This window comes from Triticum aestivum, chromosome 2A (genome assembly GCF_018294505.1).
Source record: "Triticum aestivum cultivar Chinese Spring chromosome 2A, IWGSC CS RefSeq v2.1, whole genome shotgun sequence".
NCBI lineage: Eukaryota > Viridiplantae > Streptophyta > Magnoliopsida > Poales > Poaceae > Triticum > Triticum aestivum.
Genome location: NC_057797.1, coordinates 55,724,872 through 55,751,819, shown reverse-complemented (window position 1 = coordinate 55,751,819; position 26,948 = coordinate 55,724,872). Strand labels below are relative to the sequence as shown.

The following is a 26,948-nucleotide window of genomic DNA, read 5'->3' as shown; positions in this document are numbered from 1 at the left end:
ACGCCCAGGACGCCGACGCGCTGTCGGCGAACGCTGGATGGCCGGCGGTTCGCGGTCACTGGCTTAGTTAATTGCTCCATGCGGCGTCAGCCCGTGCCGACGAGGACGACGCACGCTGTACCACGTCAAGCTAGGGCCCGCGCGTGCACATGGAATTGGACGGTGCACGCGACGACGATCTCGACACGACGAGGCCGGCGCGCATGTACGCGGTACCTAGCTAGCTAGTGGTAAGGATCGACGCAACGTGTGCACCGGCCGGCCAGAGCCGTCCATGCATCCCGAGATGACCGATCACGCCGATCGCCGGCAGTGGCTCCACAGGTCGCTGCCCGGCCGGTAGCCACCACGCGCGCGCAGATCAAAATCAAATCCAGGCTCGGTCCATAGTTGACCGCGGGGCCGGCCGGCCTCGGCGAGCCGCACCGTACGAAGGAGCTCGATCTCGCCCTAGTCCGGTGGCAAGCTAGCTACGTTTCCCAGGTCAGCCCTCCCCGTGCCATGGCTCGCAGGGAAGGAGCAGCTAGCGCGGTGTTGACGAAATAGACGAGGAACCCGTCGTTGTAGGAGCGACGACGACGACGTCGGTCCCGCGGAAGTTGGCCGGCTGTCGCGGCCGTGCATATGGACGCGCCACCGAGGCGATTTGGACATGCCGAGGACGAAACGGGAGCATCGTCGTCCGGCCGGGCCACCGGGCGGACGGAGCCTTTCACGTCGACAAGGAGGCCGGACAGCCGTCGCCTCGCTACCGGCCAGGCCTCGCCGTCGACGAGAGCGATGCACGCGCGCGCTAAGTCCAAACGAAAGAAACGGACCATCTCCCGTTTTGGTTGGTCGCCTCGTCTCCATCGCTTCATCTTGATCGACTGAGCTAACATCTACTACTACTTCTACTAGCTGGTGTTGGTCGCAAAGTAGGACAAACTCAACTCACGTAGACAGCAAGGGGAACACCACCCAACAAGGCAGCAGCGAAATGAGAATCCAATGAATATACAAAGGGATACGGCGGTCACAGGTGACACCACAGAATCAGTTGGGAAAATATCTCCAAAACGTTTGGGCCATGCATACGTGTAGTATACGTAGCAGGTCGATCTATAAACATAGTAGTTGGACCAACCGCGTGCTTGCACGTGTTTACAAAATCCTTCATTATACAAACCGAAAAACACTATGATAACCGTGCCTCAATCAAGAAAAGAACACTGTATATATATGTTCGATTGATGATCTACAATACCAAAACGTGCAGATACTAAATCGACGACGATATTACGTACTGAGGAAATCTCTGATTGTGGATTCCTACGTATTTATTAGAACATACGCCTAACTGAGAGGCGATGACTACGCAGCCGATGGCGCAGGGAAGGACTTGACGGCGACGACCTCGGCGAGGGCAGCACGCAGCGGGTCGGCGGCCTCGTCGGCTGCAGGCTTGTAGTTGAGGCTCTCATCGTCGTAGATGGCCCACCATTTCTTGACCAGCATCTTGATGTCCTCCCTGTCCATGTTGGCCTCCTCGCCGGTGTACCTCCACGGCTTCGAACCCTGCATGCCATGGAAGCATCGATCAGCATCGAGCGAGATGAGAATCATAATATCGTGTTATATGACAAAGCTGTGAAGCAACGACGTACCGCGGCGCAGTAGTGGACGACCTTGACCTTGTGGAGCTGGACGTTCTCGGGGTGCCTCCAGAGCATGGCGAGCACGAGGTTGTAGACGGGCGGGATGGGCGTGTACACGTCCCGGAAGAACATGTTCAGAAAGTCCTGCTCGGCGAACGGGGTGGGGTCGGTGACTACGAGCTTCTGAAGCAGGGCCTCGGCGGTGGCCATGCTGGGCTCGTGCACGAACATGCCGGCGTTGAAGTAGAGCGGCGGCGGGGGCACGCCGAGCTCACGCTCCGGCCACACCACCCTGTCCGGGCACTGCTGGCAGTAGCCGATCTCGTACTGCCGCGTGTGGCTCCACGTCTTCTCGCAGAAGCAGTCCTTGACGGCGTAGAAGCGGCCCATCTCGAGGTCGAAGAGGTGGTCGATGTTGTCGTACACCTGGATGTCGGCGTCCAGGTACACCATCCGCTCGTACTCCACGAACTGCATAGTACATACACCACAGACCTCATCGTCGTCAGCATCAAGCCAAGGATGAAAATGAAGAGACGATGGATCAAGCTAGCAATAAGTAGGTGATGTACGTACCTCCCAGATGCGGAGCTTGGAGTAGTTGATGACGTAGTATGCCATGGCGAACTGCGTCTGGCTCTCCGGCGGGTACACGGGCACGATCTCGCGGACGACGCAGCCCTGGGCGAGCAGCTTCTGGCGGTGGTCCTCGGGGACGTCGGGGAGCACGGCCACCACGAGCGGGTAGGCCGACTTGACGGCGCGGAGGCCCTTGGCCAGCCCCACCACGCCCTTCCAGTAGTCGCCGGAGCCGGCGAGGAAGGTCACGTACGCCGCCTTCTTGGGCTCGTCCTCCGCGATCCGCTTGAGCATGGGCGCCATTGCTCGCTCGGTCTCTCTTGTCTTGCTTCAAATCAAAGGATGGATGGGATGTGTTTGATGTGTGTTGTGGACTTGTGCGTGCTTGTTCGATGGATGCTTGGTGGTGGAGCTGGCCGGTGTTTATATAGGCAATGGGGGCGTGGGTGGGTCGAGGCGTCGAGCAGATCAGGCCACGAAATGGGAAGCGTAAAAAAAGGGAGCCTGGATATTGGAATGTCTGAGAAGGACTTTCCTAGCTATGTCTTCTTTACCGCCCCTTCATTTCGTTTTTACTCTTGGGTGGATACTTTTCGAAGATCCCCCTATCTCTTATCTGAGATAATGTAAGCATGTTGTATGGTAACTGACGATCTTAATTAGAGACGGTAAGAAGTGATTTGGGTGTGATATTAAATCACCGTCCATTTTTTTTACCATGGTCTATGATTTGTCAACGGATGGTGGCATATTCTATTTTGACTTTGGTATATGCTAGCACTGTATTAAATGCCATGTACCACTAGACGGGAAACAGATAATCAAGCGGTTTATACTAGTATATATCCAATCCGGATCACGTTCACCGACCCATTCCAAAATTCCATTCCAATTGGAGCGGGAGGTATGTCGTCGGTTTTAGGAGGGGTGAAATTTCCAACCGACCTCGCGATGGAGACGCGCGCGTCCGGTGAAATGTACCCCGTATTTCTTCCCACGCCTTCTTGTGCTGTCAAATCAACCGGCATCCATCGCAATAAAATGTCTCCGGCTCTCCGCGACAGCCGGGCGATGGACGTAACCTTGGCCGGTCGAGCTGGCCTTCAGGCATGGTCCATGCACAGGAAACCATGTGGATGGGGCCATCGACGGACGGCGAGACAATTTAATCAGCACATGGCGCGGTCAAATGAGCCAATGACATGGTGTGTTATAAGTTCACAAAGGATAATGTAACCATGATCAGAGGAACTCGTACACTATTATCCAGGGTAAAGTAGTGCAGTATGGTGGTACTGGTGCGTACGTGTAACGATGTAGGGTGAGGGTACGTGGGCTGGGCATGCCCCGCCTGCCTTCGTGGAAGAAGAATCGGACCAGATCCCAGCTAACTCCTTTGGACGCACTCAACTGGCAGCTAGTAGTCCCTCCGTTCGGAATTGCTTGTCTCAAAAATGGATGTATCTAGAACTAAAATACGTCTAAATACATTCATTTCTGTGACAAGTAATTTCAAACGGAGGGAGTAGTACGTAACGTACTGGTCAGCTCATGGCCGGTGCGGCAGTTGGCGTCGGCACTGTTCCCCGGATAACGTACGTGGTGTGTGCGACCGGTTAATTAATTACTAGCAAGTGCAACCACACCGCGAAGAGGCCGACGCGGCAGCAAGCAAAGAGACGTGTTTGTTTTCTCCCGTCGACGCCACGTCGCCCTCCGTCGAGTTGCGATCGGCCGAGCGGTTTTTTCGTCGTCATCAGTGAATGAAAGAGAGGGAAAATGGCGGGTGTCCGGCGAGCGAGATTTGGACGGCGAAAGCGCAGTCCACCACGTGTTTGGCACTTGGAAACGAAGATGGTTTAGCAGTAGCAGGTAGGCAGGCTGGGCTGAGCTCGTCTGGTTTGTTCGTTGGTTCCTTTGCAGGGGCAGCTGACAGCTCTCTCGTCGCCGGTCGCCTATGGGTATAGATAGATCTTGGGCGTGGCCGGCGCGGCCCTTGCGCGTGTGCCGCCCTATCCATGGAGGTAGAGGGGTTTTTTTTTTTTTTTTGGAGATCATGGAGGTGGAGGTGGTATTCATACTGATCGGCCATTTGGAGACGAGCCAGACCGCGCGCGTACCCCCCGCAGCAGCATGCTGTGGTTCAATTCGCGCGTCCAGTACCGGCCCGGCCCAGCTCATCTTTCCTCCCCCTGAGGACTGACAGGCCTGGCCCGTCTACACAGACATACAGGCCCGCTGCTCACATTCTGAATTTCTGATGCTTATACAGAAACTTGCAACGACGGTCGAGAGTGCACAGAGTATACTGAATGATAACCCAGGAAGGCCAGATTTTCCAGCTCCACATATCCCAACTTTGCGTTGGTGAAGCGTGAGCGAGAGAAACCTCGGGGAGCTCCTCCACAGACAGCAGCCATCTGCGATTGACCTGGGAAGAAAGCTGTCATGTGACCCGTAACAAAGCTAATGGGGAAAACAGGAGGTACTTGAAATTACAGATACCCCTAAACATCGGTCTGATAAGCCCAGCAACAACAGCTTCTGAAACGCAGCAGCATATTCTTGGGTCTGGTGCGCCGCGAAATGTCTCTCGACTCCTAAATCCTGCAACGATGTCATTTTCTCTTAATTTTTAGTCGTTTCTACGTGCCATGCAAAAAATATATTCATTGCAGTATTACACTATTTTAGTGTGTGTACCTTTGGGGAGAATGGCTTGATGGCTGCCTGCACCAGTTTCTGCGGCAGAAATTACTCTTCTGTAGTCAGGTGGCTCAGCCCGATGCTTGATTTTGCTGGCTGGAGACTTCATCAGATTGGCTTGAAGAAGCTTTCGCCAGCTGACTAGCAGGGGCAGGAGAAGCCGTGGCCACCCTGTATTCAATGTCAATACTCCTGCTAATTTTGGAAGCTAGGCTAGACCCTGTTGGTGTTCTTGAAGCATCGCATGTAGCAGTAGGGCTTGAGAAATTAACACGCTGCATTTGATGCGCTAGGACTGCATACTGGCTCTTCTTCTGTTCTAGGACTAGTTGATAGACCTTTCAGATCAACACATATTCTGCACTTCGGATATCCCGCTGGGCGCTGGCTTGTCAAGGTCCTGGGCTCCTGCCAGGCATCAAAGCCGCAATCGATGTCGGCATCGATAACTGATCCAGATAATTCTGTGCTTCTACTGAATGAAGTCCATCTTCTTCTGCTGCATAGAAATAGATTGGCAAAGACTACATCGTACTGTCTCCACTGCTAGACTGCAGCTGGTTCTCCCTCTAGAGCTGCAACAAGAGCATTCAGCAGATAAATGGTTTGGCGAGCATTGGCAACTGACAGCAGATAAATGAAGATCATAAAAGCATGAAAAGCATTCGCGATCCACTGAATGGTGAATCATAATCTTGATCCATCTTCTTATACATTGCGAAATAGCATTCACCTCCCGTGCTGCACCGACCATTCTAATTCTTGTCTAAAACATTGGAGCCAAGAGTATAAGTAATAGTTAAGTTCTTTGAGAGAACTAACAAATAATACAGGCCTGAATGAAGTACCTTAATTGCACTTGTGAGCACTCCATTTTTTCCACAGGTATCCAGCCATATATGTTCCTTCTGACCACTCTTGCAGTTGTGAAGGTTCGTCCATGTCTGAGAGCTGCTTCTGCAGTTGTGAGCAATAACTTGTCATGTGATATTGATGTCTTGGACGGCTGATCTCTGTAAGCTCAACAGCACATTGTCCATGGGCAGCCAGTCCAGGGTAGCGACATTTACAGCATCTGCAAAGTTGAAGCCACAGATGAACCCAGAATGGTAAGCTCATGTCCGAACAAACTCGCCTGAATTCTGAACAACACAGTAAACAGGAACTCCTTATGATTTTAGAACAGAAGGGGACAAACTGTGTGACCCGTACAGAGAAACTCAGAATGAAAATGGATGAAAGTGCAAATATATTTGCATAATGAAGGGCGATAATGATTCCTCATGTTGACGATTATGCTGCATGTTTGCGGAAATTAGCAATAAGACAGCTCTAATAGGAAATCTGACAACTAATCTAACTATAAATCCTGAAAAATTATGATAAAAAAGCAGTCAAAGATACATGAGCATTGGAAAATTGACAAAAAAAATATTAAGGAACATGAAACAACACAATAGAAATTAAGATTCAGGGAGAAAACCCTGACTGATTTGATTCATTTGTATGTTTATGAGATGATGCTGTACAACAGACACAACATCATTTGGCTGTCAACACTACCACAAAACCCTCCTTGTCAGCGCTACTACAGGTCTATTCCAGTATCAAAACTGAGAAGAAAAAAGAGAGGCAAAATCCTCAACCTCCGCCGGGGACAAAATTTGATTTTGAATTCTACATTGTTCAATGCCGGAGACGAAGACAACGAGGCTGCTCACGTATGCTGCAGTGACAGCAGCAGAATGCACTCCAGGTTGTGCATCCAGCATCGGCCCAGCCTCCCTGACAGACAGGCCTGGCCTGTCTAGACATACACGCCTGCCGCTCACATTCAGAAACTTGCACCGACAGCCGAGAGTTACTGAATAATAAAGCAACAACGCCAGATTTTCCAGCTCTATGTTGCTTCTCTCGCATCATGCCAACTTTGCAATTGTAAACGTGAGCAAGAGAAACCGCAGGAAGCTCCTCCACAGACCACAGCCACCTGTGATTGATCTGGGACATGTGACCCCCAATAAAGCAAATGGGGTCAAAAGACTGACAATAGGAGAGGGATTTAGAATTACAAATAGCCTAAACAATGGTCTGAGAAGTCCAGCATCAACAACTTGTGAGATGTAGCAGCATATTTTTGTTTGATCTGGTGTGCCGTGGAATGTCACTCGACCTCTAAACTGAAAACATATCACTTTCTCTTAATTTTAACACTTTTACAGGCCATGGAAAATACTCACTACACCATTCAGTGTGTGTACCTTTTGGGAAGATAGCTTGATGACTGCACCAATTTTCACCACATATAACTCTTCCATAGTCAAGTGGCTCGGCCTGATGCTTGATTTTGCTAGCTGGAGGCTTCATCAGATTGGCTTGAAGAAGGTTCAGCTAGTTGCCTAACCTGGGCACGCAAAGCCTTGGCCCCACTATGTTCAGCAAACACCAAACAGTTTCTTAGTATCCGAGAAGGACATGGAAACTCAGATGAATGGCTCAAGGGTTGTGTGCACCGGGAATTCGCACTAGCTGCGTCACTTGTCCCCAGGGACTCGCAGTCCAAGACCATCTTGTCCTTGCTAAGTTTTTTCCTAGAGCACTGCATGTAGAGCTCAATAAATTAACATGCTGCATCTGATGTGCTAGAACTGCATCCTAGCTCTTCTTTTATTCTAGGACTACTTGATGGACCTTCTACGTTCAGATCAACACATTTATTCGACACTTCAGATATCCCCCCGGGCACTGGCTTGTCAAGGTCCTCGCAGACATCAAGGCTGCAAACGATGTTGACATCAGTAACTGATCCAGATAATTCTCTGCCTTTACTGAAGTCCATATTCTTCTGATGCATACAAATAGATTGCCACCTTAATTGCACTTGTGAGCATTCCATTTTTTCCACAGGTACCCAACTATATATATTCCTTCTGCCCACTCTTGCAGTTGTGAAGGTTCATCCAGATATGTCTGTGAGCTGCTTGTGAAGTTGCAGGTGATAACTTGTCATGTGATATTATGTCTTGCGCCGCTGATCTCTGATCTCTAGCATTGTCCGACATTTACAGCCTCTGCAAAGCTGAAGCCACAGTTGAACCCAGAATGGCAAGCTCGTGATAATGTCAGAACGAACTAGCCTGGATTCTCAACAACGTGATAAAAAGAAATTCCTTCTCATTTTAGAACAGAAGGAGATAACTGTGTAACATGTACAGATAAATTCAGAATGAAAAAGAAGGTGCAAATATATTTGCATAATGCAGGAGGAGAATGATTCTGACAATTATGCTGCATGTTTGCAGAGATTAGCAATAAGACAGCTCTACCAAAATAGTTTATCCGACTAATGATCCATAAATCCTAAAAAAATGATTAAAAAGCAGGCAAAGATACATGATCATTGGAAAATCAACAAAAAAATATTAAGGATGACACACATAGTAGATATTTAAGATTGATGAGGAAAACCCTGACTGATTTGATTCATTTGTATGTTTATGGGATGATACTGTACAACAGATACAACATCGATTGGCTGTCAACCCTACCACAAAACTCTCCGTGTCAGCAGCTACTGCAGGTCTATTCCAGTATCAAAACTGAGAAATAAAAAAGAAAAGGAGGCAAAATCCTCAATCTCCACAGGGGGACAAAATCTGATTTTGAATTCTACATTGTTTCAGTGCCGAAGACGAAGACAAGCACAGCTTGAGAAACCTTCAAACATCTGGCATCATCTGGTTCCAGGATCTCAACAGTTTTGAAAGCTCCGCAACATGAGAGGCCAGAAGGCTTGCACCTTTGTCACCTAAGTGATGCTTAGCTCCTCTTGCCTTTTGACTCAACCCCAACTGTCTGTCCTGGGTTCCTCGAGAAAGCGCCATATGATCATGATGTGGCCTGCAGGTGCTGGTGTCTGGACAGCAGCACTCTTTCCACTCAGAAATATGCTAGCCCATCGTGTACAAAAACTCATCGACTGACACTAGGGTTCCGCATGATTCATTTTATTTCTTGCAGCCCATCAGCAGCAGAGGAAAGTACACAACTACGCATCATTTGCTCACTCGGTAGCTGAAGGATCTGTATCACGACCACCATCAGCAACGAGCACTCAGCAAGTTCCTCCTGAATCGGCTCCAGTTGGACAGCTCTCCAACGTCGTTTGCACATGAAAAACAAATGGCCCCATCTTCGAAAAACATGTTGCATACCACACATCTAATGTGATGCAATAGGCGACTGCTATGACAAAATGACCACAGGAATGATAGACTTTCGACCGGCAAATCTAGTTTCCAATCCTCTTCCCAGGCCCTTCCTCTAGTACTGCCACCGTGTTATATGTACCACGGTAAGCAACTCTGCTGAATGCCCCAAAGGTACCAACCTGTCATCGGAGGATATAAGACTATTTTCTCAAGACACTTCATTGCCACACTCTTCACTCTTGAAGTATTCACTATTCAGACCCAGGAGCCCTTAGGGATATAGATGAAATCATTGCAACTGCCTACAGAACTGAATATAGCCTGTTCACGTGCAGAGAAGTTTGTATCATGGAAAGTCAGAAACAAGCTCTTGTTCCTGCCCTGCAATCATAGCCTGCATTCAGAACAAAAGGATATGGAAGGAAAAACAGGCGACTGGACTAAGAACATGGAAATGCAAGATGTTAGTTCATTTTGGTACAGGCGGCAAAAATAGGGACAAATCAACAGCAGTCACATGCAATGCAGAAGTACTGTCTATGCAGTTGGCATCGTGATGTTAAGTGCAGCTTCAAGTAGCTAAACTACAATGATCATGAAACACTGGAGTGTGGATTCAAACTATAGCATAGGAGTTATATATAGCACATATGTGATGCACCTGATCCATGTTTTAAAGCTTCAGACTTATATTCTTCTAAACCTAGCTGCTAATAACATATGTGATGCACCTGATGTTGCAACTTCCACAACAGAAAATCTAGGTATTGATAGAAGTAGTTTGTTTTGTTATATAGTGATGAGGTATTTAGATCAGAGTTACAACTTGATGGTTTTATGGTGGAAAAGTTCTCTTTCGCTGTATACAATTGAAGTCGAATGAAAAGCAGTGCCAGAAGTCATATGCACCTCAGGATTATATTGTATGCTGAAGGCAGCAGCCTTGCAGACTTTCTCATAAGAAAGTTCAGAACTCAGGACCAACATTAAACTTGTTGTAGAAGCATTGGAGACCACACCTGTGATTTTTAGAGAAGTGTTATACAGTGTATTAAACAAATATGCATGTACGAGAGATCCGAAAAAATTAGGCATGAACCAACTTAAATCAAACAAGAAGTTATAAAGTCATCACTACCTTACATTGCTTTTGGCAATGTTTATCAGGTGTATGTCTTCAGCTAGAATCTGAAAAGATCCTTAGCTATTATAACAAGGATTATATTGGCTCTCCAGCTCTAAAAAAATCTTAGACTGTCCACTTGTTCAACAGGATTGCCTTTGCTTCACAATTACTCCCTCCGTTCCAAATTAAGTGTTGTGATTATAGTTCAAATTTGTACTAAAACCACAACACTTATTTTGAAACGGAGGGAGTAAATGTCTGTTGTGTACTCCCACCGTTTTGAACTAAAACCACGACGAGTAATTTGGAACGGAGGGAGTACATCTCAAAGGCTAGCACAATGCCCATAAATCAGAAGGTCAAAAGGAGGATTACCTTGTCCATTGCTACTTTCATGTGTCTGCCATGGTCTGGACGTCTGGTCCAGCTATGCATAAAGGGAGGAGGGCATCCATGTTGTATGTAACTGCAAAGTGATGCTCTTAGAATCAACTACTGACGCTCTTAAGGTAGGTGCGCGGAGGTGGCAGAGGCAGGACAGCTTCGAGTGGCTAAACCTCTCCAAGAACTTGGCTGCTACTTGTTCTCAAATTTCAGCACACTTATCAACCTTTCAGAAACTTCTCTGTCGAGAATGATACCATTTTCCATCATATATTCCCATACCTCATAAGCTAGTGTAGATCTTCCCTCGTCCAGGAGGCCGTTGATCAAATACTTGAATGTCAAGCTATCTGGTTCTACTCCCTTTGTCCTCATATCCTTGAAGAGATCAAGAGCTTCCATTGCTCTTGAATTTTTTCCAAGCCAATATATGAGTGTATTATAAGTAACAGTGTCAGGTAAGATTTCCTTCTGAATCATATGCAAGAATATTTTCTGAGCACGTTTGAGATCACCAACCTTGCACAGGTGATGAAGCATTATATTGTACAGATTAACATTAGGGTCAATCTGAGCCTTCAGCATCTGCTCAAAAAGTTCTTCAGCTATATTATAGTATCCTATACTGAAAAGACCATTGATCAGAGTCCCATATGTCACAGCATCAGCTTGCATTCCCTTATAATCCATTTCCTTGAACAGCTCCAGTGCAGATTTTACCTTTTTGGCCTTGCAAAATGCATCAATCAATATGTTACAGGATACAATATCACAGAACCCACCAACTTCCATATGATCAGAAACAAAAGCAAATGCCTTGTCCAGTTGATGAGTTTTGCAGAGCCCTTTCAACAGCTGATTATAGCTGTATCGGTCAGGATTTACACCGCTTGTTTCCATCTTTGTTATCAATTTTTCAGCTTTCTCTATCATACCTATAGTGCAGTAATGATTCAAGAGGATATTATATGTAACAACATCTGGCTCACATCCGTTTGTCCGCATGAATGATATGATGGTGTAGGCTTTATCAATGCTCCCAGCTCTCCAGAAGCCACTTATTAGGGCGTTGTATATTGAGACACTCAGTTCTATGTTCAGACTTAACATCCTTGATGCCAGTTCAAAAGCCTCTTCAACCTTGCTATTCTTGCACAGCCCAAAGATCAGTGCACCACAGGCAACAACATCTGGTTTAAGGCCCATCTTCACCATTTCTTCCCAAAGTCCAACTGCTTCTGAGAACCTCTTATTGTTACATAAGCAGCCAACAACTGTTGTATAAGTCACAACATCTGGGCTGGTTCCTTTCCCCCGCATCTTCTCTACCATCTGCAGTGCATCATGTAATCTGTTCTGTTTACACAAATAATCAATGTATATATTACAAGCCCAAATATCTGGAGAACAGCCAAATCTATCCATATCAGCCAGAAGCTCCTCTACAAGCTCAATCCTATTTGATTGACACAATGCAGAGATCCACCTTGAGTAAGTGAATGGAGTCAGACAAAAACCTTTCGAGAGCGCCATGCCATAATACTTCTCCACCAAATCAAAGCAACAGTTCTTAATTAGAACACCTATGTACCTATTGTAATCGATACCAAACTCACGGCAACCTGACATGACCATCTCATCAAATGTCTCTATGACCGAATCAAACTTGCCAGCTCGGACATAGCCGGACAAAAGGATCCGATATAACGATCGATGAAGTGCCACCCCTTGGCTCCTCACTGTCCCCAGGAACTCCGACAACAGAGCAAAATTTCCATCTACAAACAGCAAGCTCACAATGTACGCTATTGCGAACTGGCTATGATCGAATCCTGGACGGGACTCCGCCCACCAGTAAAACCGCACCGCTGTCTCCGAGTCCGACAAGCCCCGGACCACCAAGTTGACAACAAAAGGATCCAGCTCGACGTCGAGCCTCTCCAGCTCCACCGACTCCGGACACATACCGGATTCAAGTGCCCGCAAGATGACACGGCTGATGTCCATCCGGACTGGCCGGAAAAGATCTGACAGCCGGCCGAGAGAATTGCGGGCAGCGTCATCGCTGTCGCTGCTGAATCGTGCCCGCCTCGATGAAAGTATCCAAGAAACGGTGTGGAGGATGCAGATCCTGCTGATATTAGACAACCCAGACGGTCGTCTGGCCAAGAACATAACAGAACTCCCTCAGGGGAACGATGTCGAACACCTGGTGCGCCACTGGCCGGAGGCGACGCGGATGAAAGGACGCCGGATGCGGCGCCACCGCGGTGCCGGGGTGGATGCGTAGCGAATCCGCGCACCGAGAAGGAACGCGGGGTGCCGAGCCAGTGAGGATGCGCCGCCGTGAGCGCTGGCTCGGCGCCGGCAGCCTCGAGCTGGATTAGATGCCCAGCTGCTGATTGGTAGGGAGGGATGGGAGATGCTGTGGAAGGGGGTGGGGGTGGGGGCGGGGGGAGATGCGGAGAGCAGGGGAGCGGCGGTAAATGGTAAGCGGTGGGTGGCCGCCGGGAAGACGGCGCGGCGGCGGCGGCGAGGCAGTGCCTCACTCGAGTCTAGAGGGGAGGAGGAGAGAAAGGGCGGTCGATTGACCTGTCCATTCGTTGGATCATAGCCCAGTCGATGTACTGACCTGTGGTGCACGGCCCAACTATTTTGTTTGTTTATCGGCCCATCTGCAGTAGGTACGGTCGCGCGGATCCAATGAACACAATCGGCCTGTTTGGTTCAGTGGATTTTCTTTTGGGCCCTGATAAGTGTCACGTGTGTGGCACTTATCTTTTGAGTTTCCTTTTTAGAGAGATAGCTTTTTTTGAAAGAGTTCAGCAGAATCGGCCGAAATCACTAATTAAGAAGTACTAGGTCATCCCACCTCTCCCAGGTTGCGAAATGTGTCGCACGTGCACCACTTGTTGCAACCTGCGAGCTTTTCCCTTTTTTGTAGATTCGTTTATTCCAAACATTTTATCTCTTAAACCGTGCGTCCAAATCTCGAATCATTTTCACCATTGGATTTTTTGTGTCGAGATTTTTAAAACTAGCTCTCATGTTGATAGATTTTGACAAAATTTTATTCATGAAAAAAGTGAATGAAGGAAACCGAACTGGAAACACGTTTTTTCCCTTTTCGAGAGATACGACCGTGCCTCTTGTGGTAGCAAATATGTGCCTCCACGAGAAGTAAATCTGTGCCTCTCGTGACAAAAAAAATACATTTTTTCCTTTTACAAGACGCATGGCACTGCCTCTTGCGGAAGAAAATCCGTGTCTCCACGCGAAGTAAATCCATGCCCCTCGTCGAAAAAAACGCATTATTTTTTACCTTTTGCGAGATGCATAAGCAAATCCGTAGATCCACGAAAAGTAAATCCGTGCCTCTCGAGGAAGGAGAAAAACATTTTTTTTTCATGACCATACCTCTTGCGGAAGCGAATTCATGCCTTCATAAGAAGTAAAATTGTGCCTCTTGCGGAAGAAAAAACAAAAAAATATGTTTTTCATGCAAAAAAATCAAAAGTTTTTTTGTTCCAAAAGTTAAGAAAAACCGAGAGAAAACCAAGAAGCCAAAAAAATTATTCTAAAAGCCGAAAACGTGTACAGAAAAATAAAAATAAAATCCAAAAAGGTCACTCAGAGCCCGACACGCGACAACTTCTGAGAGCGCACCAAGTGGCACACTCCCAGCCCACCTCAAGTGACCCTTGAATGGGCTCCCGAAAGAGTACTCCTTAATTAGTTGCTTTCGGAATTGGCGCGAGATGGAAGCCAACGTCCCCTCAAGCCCATGTTCAATTGGGCCCGCCCAGGTTCCTGCCACTGGCGGCCAACAAAAATCATGTTTTTCAAAATATCAATGCTAAATAACAGTATCCCTACAAAATCATATAGTCTTGCCATGCTCTGTCTTCTTAACACAAAGTATAAATCATGTACTATCTCGGTGTCAGTCAAGCAATTGGTTCATACTTTTTAACGCGCTTCAGCATTTTCACTCTCACGCAATACATGAGCGCAAGCCATGGGCCTCTTTTTTAAAAAAACAGGGGCCAACCCGTGTACTTTAAAAAAAATCCCCCTTCACATTTAAAGATTATTAACATTTGAGAGGATGGGTAAATACATAGTAGATCATAGGAGGGGCCATTGCCCCTGCCAGTCCCTCCTGTCTCCGCCACTAGGTTTCTGCTTAGGTTAGTTCGTTTGTCTCCTCTATTTCTTCATTCTTTTTTATTTCTTTTGTTCGAAAGAATTCTAAGTACATATATTTCAAAATAAATAACATTAATTTGGAAAATGTTAATGCAATGAAAATAATCTGTTACCGAATGTTGATAACATTTAAATATTGTTTGTGACACTTCAAAATTGTTCGTGCATTTTAAAAAATACATATAAAAATGCTTATATGATGTAAAAAATGTTGAGGAAATTTTTTTGTGCCATTCAGAAAAATGTACATTACATCTATAAAATGTTCACATATGACATATTTATAAATGTTGATACAATGTACAACAATGTCCACATAGTATAAAAAGAACTGTTCATACCATTCAAAAGAATGTACCTGACATTTTAAAGAAATATGTACATGTTTCCAGAAATTGCTGTGACATTTAAAAAAATTGTACATAGTAAAGAATTTTTCGTTTAGTTTAAAAAAAATTACTGCCATTAAAACTGTTCAATTTATTCGAAAAATGTTTAAAATGTATTGAAAAAATATTCTAATATATATTTGGAAAATATATATCATGTATTTAAAAAATGTTCGACATGTATCAAAAAGATGCTCCACATGTACACTAGAAATGTACAATGTGCATTGAAAAAAATAGACATGTCTTAAAAAAGAAAAACCCAAAAAAACTAGTGAAAACACAAAAACGTTGACAAAACAAAAGAACTGGGGAAGAAAAATAAAAAACAGAAAGAAAGGATGGAAATAAAAAACCGAAGAAAACCAATAAAAACCTGATACAAACAACGCATGGAAACAAACAAAAGCATAAAACACTCAGATGTCAGTTCTTCATTCCAATCGCAGATGTCAGAGCAAAATTTTAACAGTCCAGCATCGTGAAGAACACTAAGGACTGGTGCGAAGCACGGCAGAGATTCTATGTCCACGTGAGGAATATGCTCATGATAGAAGATTTTCTCCTTGTTGAACAACACTGAGGAATAGAAATTGGTTTGACTAGCAGTACAGAAACGCCTCTTCCTAATGCGAGCAGAGTTATATGGGTTGTAATCTTTGAAAAATACGTGCTCGTCGAAGAAATCATCGGCCTTGAACTTTTGCTTGCGTGAAAATGGATCATTTGGCTTCGGCATAGGAGTGTCAGTGAGTTGCATCACGACCTCAGGAATCTCAATCGCATGTTCTTCAGGCTGAGAAAATTCCAGTTCCTCCTTAGTGACAGTCTGCGTCTTCAAATGTTCAGCAGCAACATTTTCTTCAGCAGTAGTGGCTGAAATTTCCTTATGCACAGATGAAATGGGGTGAGTTTTCTTTTCTGAGAGGCATGACCATACCTCTCGCGGAAGCGAATCGTGCCTCCACGAGAAGTAAATTTGTGCTTCTTGCGAAAGGAACAAAAAAATGTGTTTTGTGCAAAAAAAATTGGAAGTTTTTTTGATTCAAAAGCTAAGAAAAACCAGGAGAAAACCGATAAACCAAAAAAAATCTAAAAGCCGAAAACGCGTAAAAAAGATAAAAACAAAATCTGAAAAGATCATCCAGAGCACGACACGCAACGGCTTTTGAGAGCGCGCCAAGTGGCACGTTCCCAGCCCACTTGAACAGCCTCCCGAAAGAGTATTCCTTAATTAGTGGGAGCAACTAGTTAATGAGCGCTCCTTCGGGAGCCTCGCAACGATCAGCGCCACTTGGCGCGCTCTCAGTCATTCGCCACATGTCGCGCTCTGGACGCTCCCTTCGGATTTTTTTATATTTATTTTTCCGCACGCGTTTTCGGCTTTTTAAACGGTTTTTTCCGGTGTTCGCACACGAACACGTCACCGTGTACCTCCAACGCCGAGGGTGATGCACCGCAGCTCATGTCGAAGGAGACCCGCCGGAAGCGCGGTACGCAAGACAATTCGGTGGGCGCTTTTGAAGACCCGAAACCCCGCACGCCCGGGAGGGACCCCGTCTGGACGCGCGGCGGCTATGGGCTGCCCTAGGTCGACCTGATCGCCCCTAGGGCCTCGAGGTTCGCCGCCCTACAACAAGAAGAACAGACGAAGAACGAGGAAGAAGAAGAAGTAGGGTTAAGGAGAAAAGATAAAAGATAAAAAGTGATAGATGATTTGATCGATTGTGTGTTGTTCAATCGGCCGTCACCTCTCATCTATTTATGAGGCGGCTGAACTTTCCGTACAAGAAAAGGACTAAAAATTCCGTCCAAAACATCAAAAACCCTAACCTAACTCGGACACGAATCTTTGGTAATTTCCGGATCAATCTCGGTCTCACCGATTGGTTTGCTTCGGTCCCACCGAGTGAACGTGGCCCACTCTCTGTAACTTTCTGTAATTTCTGGATCAATCTCGGTCTTACCGATTAGTTTGCTTCGGTCCCACCGAGTCAACATTGCCAACTCTCTGGTAAATTTTCGGACCAACTCGGTCTCACTGATCAAATCAACTCGGTCGGTCCGAAATGACTCTGCAGCTTCTGTTTCTGACCTTGTTTTGCCTTCACAAGTTGCATACGACCTCGGATTAAGATGATTTTTATATCAAAATCCACCGTTTCGACGAGACGCACAACTTTAATGTTCATCATTTTTCTATATAAGGACATCTTAATTGGGTTTCAAGCCATTCTTTAATCTGATTTCAACATGAGCATCTTTGAAGTTGTCATAACTTTTGCATCCGAACTCCGTTTTAGACCATCTTCATATTCATCTTGATCTTCTCGGAGAAAGCCATCTCATAGTGACTTTCAATAGTAAGTTTGAATTACTCTTGACATAGCTTCAAGCCACTCTTTATAAACGTGCCACTTTTGAGCGTCAACATTCGGTTTTTTCGACATTTTGGTTTCCCCCGGTCTTTCTTAGCTTTTCGATTAAAAAAATTTGAATTTTTTTCACGAAAAAACGTGTTTTCTTTTTTTCCTTTCGTGAAATTCACGATTTTTCTTCCGCGAGAGGCACGGTTGTGCTTTAGCGAGAGTCACGACCGTGCCTCTCGGAAACGAAAAAAAACCGTGTTTTCTGTTTTTTTTCTTTCGCGAGAGTCTCGGTTTTGCTTTCGCGAGAGTCACGGCCGTGCCTCTCGGAAAGGGAAAAACAAAACGTGTTTTCTGTTTTTTTTCGTTCGTGAGAGTCACGGTTTTTCTTCCGCGAGAGGCACGGTTGTGCTTACGAGAAAGTCACGGCCGTGCCTCTCGGAAAGGAAAAAAAATACGCGTTTTTTGTTTTCTTTTTATTACGCGAGAGTCACGGTTTTGCTTTCACGAGAGACACGGTTGTGCTTTCGCGGGAGTCACGGTCGTGCCTCTCGGAAACGAAAAAAAAATGTGTTTTCTGTTTTTTTCCCTTACAAGAGTCACGATTTTGCTTACACGAGAGGCACGGTTGTGATTTTGCGAGAGGCACGGGCGTGCCTCTTTCGTAAAGGGAAAAAAACTATGCTCCTGGTTCGGTTTTTTTCGTGAAAAAAAAGTTCGTTAAAACCTATCAACATGGTATCTAATTTTGAAGATCTCGACGCGAGGAATCCAATGATGAAAACGGTTCGAGATTTAGACGCACGGTTTAAGAGATAAAACGTTTTGAATAAACGGATCTAAAAAAAAACTCCCGGGTTGCGACAAATGACGCGCTGCATGTACGCCATTTGTCGCGACCTTGGGAAGTGAAGTGTTCTTTGCAATGAGTACTCCTTAATTAATGATTTGGTTAATTAGTTGCTGTCGGAATTGGGCACGTCTCCGAGGCTAGACACTTTTTTTTAGAAACGGCTATACACCTCCGTTGGCGCGAGATGGAAGCCAGCGTCCCTCACATTAAAAGATTATTAAGAGGATAGGTAAACACATACTAGTAGATCATAGAAGGGGCTATGGCCCCTGTCAGTCCCTCCTGTCTCCGCCACTAGTTTTCTGCTCAGGTTAGTTCGTTTGTCTCCTCTGTTTCTTCATTCGATTTTTTATTTCTTTTGTTCATATTTTTGAAAGAATTCTAAGTACATATATTTCAAAACTTAAATTTAATTTTTAAAAATAAATACCATTAATTTGGAAAATGTTAGTGCAATGAAAATAATTTGTTACTGAATGTTGATAACATTTAAAAAATGTTTGTGACACTTCAAAATTGTTCATGCATTTCAAAAAATATACATATAAAAATGCTTATATGATGTCAAAAAAGTGTTTGGGAAAATTGTTTTGTACCATTCAGAAAAATGTACATTACATTTATAAAATGTTCACATGTGACATATTTATAAATGTTGATACAATGTACAACAATGTGCGCATAGTATAAAAAACATTTCATACCATTCAAAAGAATGTACCTGACATCTTAAAGAAATATGTGCGTGTTTCCAGAAATTGTTGTGACATATAAAAAAATTATACTCCCTCCATTCCAAAATATAGTGTGCCCGCGCTTCCCGAGTTCCAACTTTGACCATAAATTTAACCAACGAGACCAACTGCGGCGGGAGAAAAAAATATATAATTGAAAACTTCTTTCGAATATGAATTCACTGATATAATTTTTGCTCCCGCTGCAATCGGTCTTGGTAGTTAAATTTACGGTCAAAGTTGAAGCACGTGAATAGATGAAGCACTACATTGTGGAATGGAGGGAGTACATACTAAAGAATTGTTCATTTAGTTTTAAAAAATCTTTCCTGCCATTAAAAATGCTCAATTTATTTGAAAAAAAGGTTTAACATGTATTGGAAAAATATTCAAATATATATTTGGAAAATATATATCATGTATTTAAAAAATGTTCGACATGTATCAAAAAGATGCTCCACATGTACACTAGAAATGTACAACGTGCATTGAAAAAATAGACATGTGTTAAAAAAGAAAAACCCAAAGAAAACTAGTGAAAACACAGAAACGCTGACAAAACAAAAAAACTGGGGAAGAAAAACAAAAAACAGAAAGAAAGGATGGAAATAAAAAATCAAAGAAAACCAATGAAAACCCGATACAAACAACGCATGGAAACAAACAAAAGCATAAAACACTCAGATGAGCTATAGTGTGGGGCCCACCTCGTCACTGATCGCCAGTGGCGAGACTTACTTACGTCTTGCAATGAGTGAGAAATAGCTCATGTGCACGTCTTCGGCTGCACTTCTTTTTTATAAGACGGACATCGAGTTTCCTCATTCATGGAGACACCTCAGCCGCCAATGAACCAATCTCCTCTCCCCCTCCACCTTCACCCATTGCTCTGGCGTCGTGTGGCAGAGGGGAGGGAGCCTCTTCTCTCGTTCTTTGTGTCATTTTTGGATCAAGGTGGCGACGTTCCGACGGTGATTGCAGTGCTGTTTTGAATAAAAGTCCCCCAACTCTAATCATGTCTCGATGACGCTTGGTGCGGCGCTGTTGTGGATCCTCGGAGTTCAGCTGGGGCTTTGGCAAAAATTTGAAGGCATGTAGTGGTAGTCACAGTCTCCCCTTTGTTTTGGATAGTTTTCGTGATTGTGTGTGGCCGACGTATGTAGGCCGTGTTTCTTCTCCCCTGAATTCAAACACGCGAATGCAATCAAAGCTGCCAAACCATGCGTCCATGGGGCGTCTGAGTAGTGGACGTACTGCTGCACAAGTACACTCTGAACTGAAAGTGCCATCCACTAAGTTGAGTTCTCCAGCTGCCGGCCGGGTGCCGTGCATGTGATGTGCTTAACAGGAACGCGCGTACCAAACAAGGGAAAATCGGCTAGCTATGCCGGCACGGTGGCTGCAAGACTTGGGGCCGCGACGAGCTCGGCGCTGATCGGCAGGGTGTCAACTGGTGTCTGTCCCTTTCCAACAAGCTACAGTTTGGTGAAACACTTGCACCTAGCATAACTGCATGGAAGTCGTTGGAGTGCACATGCTGCAGTACTTCTCTCCTCTTTCACCTTGTTAATTTGTCCACGCCTAGACGTAGCATCTGATGATTATCCCCTGTCTCAGCGCGCACATCGGGCGTCGCGGTCACCACGGCATATGCCATGCCGGCGGCGTCAACTGTGTTCTCCCGCCAAGCGTGCGTGCTCCTTGCGCCAAGGGGATTGTTAGGCCAAGTACGCACGTCGTTTCACACCACCTTTGCTGGTTTTGCTTTGCATGCATGTACACTACTCCTGGCATACTCTGAGCAATGCAACCCCCAACTATACAAACTCCATGTCGACGAGACGACAGTATGTCATTGGTAGGTACGATGGCATAACCATGCATGACGCTCATCATGCATGCAGGGGCCTATCTAGCTAGCTAGCTAGCTCGGTCCATTCCACGGGCGCCATTGATCGGCTTCCCTGGTGCGGCGCGCGAGTCTTTTGGGCTGAACCATATGCATGACTGACTCGCTAGCTAGACACTAGGCGGTCGAACGCGCCCGCGCCATCCATGGCTTTTTGCCTCCACTAGCGACGCAAGCGCGCACGCATGCTCAACGAAGGCGTTTCCATGCATGTCGACGGAGTCTTGCTTGCGCGGCCGCCGCGTCGGTGATGACCCAAGAGTGAAGACTTCGCCAGAAAATATCAACAAAATATCATGCATGGGCTCAACGAAGTTAGGCCCAATTATGCATGCTTGGGCCAGCGGTAATTAGCACCTGACGGCCCAACGCTAAATTAACCACCAGAGGTTAGGGTGAGAATGACTGTCGATAAAAAAAAAGACTGTCGAAAAGGAGGAGCTCACGTAGTCAGATGACGATGCACATCCAAACGTTAGGAATTGGACTGAAATCAACTGTAACAGAGATGGCCGAGCAATGCACTGCAAAACCTGAAGCAAAATTGAACGAATGAAAAGGTGCGACAGTGAGCGCCCTGCAGGATTCGCTCGCCTGTTTGCTGCTGCTGGAAGCAGAGACAGCATCAAGCACAAGGCGCTAGCTAGCTAGCAGATGCCTCTGCCTAATCCGATCGCATCGCCGACGTCTCTACCCTAGGTCACTATTGCAGTTTCCTCTAGGCGCTAGCTAGATCAATCGATCAGTAGCACTAGTGCTATTCGACTATACCCATTTTGCTTCCCAACAGCGCAGCAGCTACGTACGAAGGCAGAGATCATGGGGTGGCTAGCATCTCCACTACCTGGAGTATTACTTGCTGGCGCAGCTTAAATTTGCTCTGTCAGGAATCCGGGATCAGCGACGGTAACCACCACCACCTCTTGTCTCCGTCAGAGGAGTCGTTGAGCTCGAAGAAAATCGGGCATAACTAATCGTGCAGGAGATTTTAACTGCGCGTATGAGGAAAATGGTTAGTGCTCCACTCGTTGGTTAATTTTGTCAGCCCTTGGAAATTGTTGCTGCGCCCCCCTGTCGGACTTGACCACAACAATCGAACAGTGATTCAGTGATCGGCAGCAGGATGTGACCCCTTTGGTCAGAGAATCTCCATGTCCCCTCATCGGAAAATGTTCCTCTCCAACCCACTGACAGACTGACTCAAAACTACGACTAGATTTAGGCGGTTCCGATAAGTCACCTGACTTATAAGTCAGGTGATTTAAAACCAGTGACTTATAAGTCACGTCTGTTTGGTTGTCACCTGACTTATAAGTCACCTGAGCACACGTTTTCACTTTGTTTTTTATGTAAAGGTAATGGGACTCACGTAAAAGGAGGTGACTTATAAGTTTTAAATTGAGATGGAGCAACTTATGAGTTTGATCTATTTGGCAAAATAAATCACTTTTTTCACTTTTTGACTTATAAGTTGGTTACTTATTTGGAACCAAACAGACCCTTATCATGTGTTTTAATGATGCTCGTTGCTCTGAATGGTCGCCTGGAAAATGTCCAGAGTGCATGTAAACCTCCTTTGGTGTAAGAATTATTTCAACGCATAGTCGTACACTCTTAGTAGTAGCAGTTAGTATTACCACTACAAAAAACCGCTACCCCACTGATCACTTAGCTACGACTAAGATTTGTCAAGTGTTTTACTACTTCTCTGCTGCGAATGAATGGCCGTCTGGAAAATTTTCAGAGTGCAAACCACCATAAGGGCATTTCTAACCGATTCCTAAAAAATAGGGGAGTATCTGTCCTAGTAAAGCTTAGTGGTGTATTTATACCTCACTAAATTTTGGTCGGTTCTAGCCGATCCTCTAAACTTAGCGGAGTAAAATGTAAATTTGCATAAATTCAATCAAATTTCAACCGAAACTTGCGTGCATTTCAACATAAGTTGAGCATAGATAGTCTTGACAGCCCAAATTAAACATAAGTTCAACATAAATTTAAATTTAAATTAAACTACACTAAAAAATTAAAATAAACTACACCCAAAATTGGCTGAAGTGGAGGTCGAGCCAGTCCTTCCTGGTGAGGCCACCCTCAGTGATAGCCAGGTCTGGGTCAGTGTCGTCATCGTCGTCACCAGGGAAGACGCTCCGCCACTCCTCGACGTCGATCTCTTCCTCCTCAGCGCCAGGCTCCTCCTCGCCTCCCTCCTCGTCGACGGAGATGACGATGACTTCGCCGCCATTGACGATGAATATCGCCCGCTCCGCCTCCACGAGCTCCGGGTGCTGCCTCCGGAGGTCATCCATGTAGGCCTTGTCGGCGGCCTCCACCTCGAGGCGCTCCCTCGCGTTTTGATCCTCCCGTGCCATCCGAGCGCTCACCACCCCCGGCTCCGGCGGGACAAGGTGGACCGGCGCCATCCCGAACGGGAAGTTCAGCCTCGCATCGCGGCCGTGGTACCTCACCTACCACCAGTCATACTCCATGGTCAGGTGGAACGACCCGATCCACCGCCGTTGCCGGGTCTCCCGGTCCGTGATTTCCACCACCCACGTCCCCCACGAACACTATCAGACGCCAAGGTAGGTCCTTGTTGGCGGCTGCGGCGGAGGGAGCTCCGGAAAATCCTCGAATCGGATGAGGGTCGCGGCGGCGGGCGGATCGAGGAAGTGGCGGCGGGAGGATCGGTGAGCGGCGGTGACTCAAGGAAGCGGCGGCGCACAACGACCCGCGGGTGTGGCGGGGCGGTTCCGCGCTCCGGATCCTCCGCCCACCGCGTCCGGCCATTGGGAGGAGGGGGCGGCGGATCGAGGCTGGGGACGCTCCGGATTTGCGGAGGGGACCTTCGGCCACCACGTCCGTCCATTGGGAGGAGGGGGGGTCGAGGCTAGGGATGCGCCGACGGCGAGGCGAGGGGAAGAAGAGGAGGCAGAGGAGAGGAAGAGAGAGGGAGATAATTTTACTCGGTCATTGCTAGCCAGAGTAAATATACTCGTGGGAATAGGGCTAGAGTAAAAATTTACTCTACTGACCAGTATAAGTGATCGGCTAGGTGCGGTTTAGAGAAAAAAACGGCCGGATAAAGGATTGGTTAGAAATGCCCTAACAATCGAACAGTGATTCAGTGATTAGCAGCAGGATGTGACCCTTTTGGTCAGAGAATCTCGATGTCACCTCCTCGGAAAATGTTCTCCCATGGTCTAATCTGTTCATCTCCAACCCACTGACGACTATGACTAGATTTGTTACCGTCACTACTACGACTATGACTAGATTTGTTCAGTGTTTTACTGCTGCTTGCTGCTGTGAATGGTCGTCTGAAAAATGTTCAGAGTGCAAACCTCCTTAGGAGTAAGATACACTCTTAGTAGTGTAGTAGTTAGTATTACCACTATAAAAAACCGCTACCCCACTGATCACTTAGCTGCGACTAGATTTGTCAAGTGTTTTACTGATGTGGATGATCTGAAAAATGTCAGTGCAAACCTCCTTAGTGGAGTAAGAATTATTTCAACGCATAGTCTTACACTCTTAGTAGTAGTAGTAGACTAGTAGTTAGTATTACCACTACAAAAAAACTGCCACCCCACCGATCACTTAGCCACGACTAGATTTGTCAAGTGTTTTACGCTTCTGCTGTGAATGGTCCGAAAAATGTTCAAATCTCCTTCTCACTACGACTTGTTTCAACGCACGGTCTTACCACTACAAAAAATTGCTACCCCACTGATCACTTACTACTTACATAAGCGGCCCAATCATCCATCCATGTACGCACATAGTACTCCCTCCGTTTCTTTTTACTTCGCATGTAAGATTTAGTCAAAGTCAAACTACACAAAGTTTGACCAAGTTTATATAAAAAAATATGAACATCTACAATATTAAAACTATATAGTATGAAAATATATTTTGTGGTGCATCTGATAATATTGATTTTGTATTGTCAATGTTTATATTTTTTAACAAAGCTTGACTTTGACCAAACTTTATATGCAAACTAAAAAGAAACCGAGGGAGTAGTAGTCAAACTGCAGGGGTTCCTTCTAGAAGACTACCATCGTCACCACGTCCTTCTCTACGAGGACCTCACATTGAAACTCGCGCGCCTGCAATGACCCTCTTTCCCCCCTTTTGACGGGCAAGCGGCTCGCCTCCGCGCATAATTCCATAAAAAACCACATCCCAAACCCCGACGTCGTTTCCATTTGCTTATTTTTATGCCATACCACGTCTCGCACTAACGGCTCGGCACGCCACACAAGTCAAGAACCCCGTCCTGAAATGCCTATTGGTTCCTTTCTGAATTCAGGTGTCACACGCTATGGGTAGCCATCAATCAGTCCGGTCGTTACTACTAACGCACCGGGTTAGTGCTTGTTTGATTAATGCATATGTATGTACTATGTCATGGACTTATGGCCGTGTTATCTCTATGCGTTTGAAGATGATGAACAGTCAAGGGTCTAAAGATTTTTAAGCAGTTCCAGTCAGATTCAGAAGAATCGACTTGGACTCGCTTCATGTCACTGCCATTTTCGATGTTTTTGCCACACGACCGTAGTCTGGGACGGCAGTTTTGCAGTAAAGAGTCAGTTTTACACGAAGGGCCATTGGCCGTATTTTATTAGATGGAAAAAGAGAGTACAAGGTTACAGTCTAGGAGAACTAGACCTGTAACTACAACAATACAGCCGGCACCCCAGCTCGACCGCACAGGAAGCATCTGACTCTACAAATCAACCAAGAAGGCCAGCTAAATCATGTCGTCGGGTCACAAATGCATCCTGCTGCCCTCCATGTGTGGATATCCTGTATTACCAGGTCCCGAACCCTGTCAGCCGAGCTAGCGACATTGTCAAAAATCCTCGCGTTTCTTTCCTTCCAAATCCTCCAATGGAGAAGGATGACAATAGTATCGAAGTTCTTCTTCATTGGTTTTGGGATCCCCTCCCTCGCCTTCAGCCACCAATCCTCTGTAGAACTGAAATTGACCTCCGGTATTATGAAATCTGCCCCTGTCCAATCCCTGAACCTCGTCCAAACCTGCCTGGTAAAGTCACAGTGCACAAAAAGATGTGAGCAAGTCTCCGGGACAGATGAGCATAGTGTGCAGGTGCCATTTGACGGCCAGTTCCTTCTCTCTAAGTTATCCGCCGTCAGACATCTTCCGTGAACTGCCAGCCACATGAAAAATTTACACCGGCAATTTTGCTGCTCGATCTGGGCCGGCAATTTTGCTGCTTGGTCTGAGAGCTTCAGAGGACACACAGTTCTGTGCAGTGCAGCTGAAGTCGCCGTCTGTGATGACCATGGATGCCGTGGAAACCACTGAAAATCCAATGGTTTTGAGTGGAGTAGGGATGTAGCTGCGATGCGAACACAACTTACCCGCACCAGCAGTGGTACATCCCAGATTTCTTTTAATGGTACTTGTGTGATGATAGTTAAACAACTGGCCGGCCGGGCCGGCTATAGTACTACACATCGATCAAGTGGCGCCGCAATCGGCATGGCCCTTTCAGACACTTGCTGGAATTAACAATCGAGATCGGTCACCCAGGTTCTAGAACAAACCACCTTCTTGACAAGAGATGATTAGTTTACTTCTGGTCTAATAATCAGAGTCCATGACCCTAATTAGTCACGTGTGTGTGTGTCCCTCCGTTTCTTGCGACAAGAGTCATCGAGATGCTTTGATCCAAAGTATAGAGACGAACATCATTTGTTTAACTGAAAGTTTGCACATATATGATCAGCATTTTCAGTCACATGTGTTTTCTTTAGTAGCATGGGAACTGGAGCTGAGCATCTGCGCTGAAAAGGAGGAACACACGGGAAG

The 26,948-nt window shown here is 46.1% G+C and overlaps 2 protein-coding genes and 1 pseudogene across 2 annotated transcripts; all 3 read right to left on the bottom strand.

Moving 5' to 3' along the window:
- Positions 1–976: 976 nt before the first annotated feature.
- On the bottom strand, positions 977–2,626 carry LOC123187415 (galactinol synthase 2). Its single transcript, XM_044599279.1, has 3 exons — positions 2,214–2,626; positions 1,647–2,108; positions 977–1,557 (listed from the first exon to the last, which is right to left on the bottom strand). The coding sequence occupies exons 1-3, from the start codon at positions 2,517–2,519 to the stop codon at positions 1,354–1,356; spliced, it is 972 nt and encodes a 323-aa protein (XP_044455214.1). The 5' UTR covers positions 2,520–2,626; the 3' UTR covers positions 977–1,353.
- A 2,249-nt stretch (positions 2,627–4,875) lies between these two features.
- On the bottom strand, positions 4,876–7,761 carry LOC123191491 (lysine-specific demethylase JMJ18-like; annotated as a pseudogene).
- Positions 7,762–8,363: 602 nt separating this feature from the next.
- LOC123187414 (pentatricopeptide repeat-containing protein At1g13040, mitochondrial) lies at positions 8,364–13,211 on the bottom strand. Its single transcript, XM_044599278.1, has 3 exons — positions 10,635–13,211; positions 10,043–10,152; positions 8,364–9,514 (listed from the first exon to the last, which is right to left on the bottom strand). The coding sequence occupies exon 1, from the start codon at positions 12,816–12,818 to the stop codon at positions 10,836–10,838; it is 1,983 nt and encodes a 660-aa protein (XP_044455213.1). The 5' UTR covers positions 12,819–13,211; the 3' UTR covers positions 8,364–9,514; positions 10,043–10,152; positions 10,635–10,835.
- Between the last annotated feature and the right edge of the window lie 13,737 nt (positions 13,212–26,948).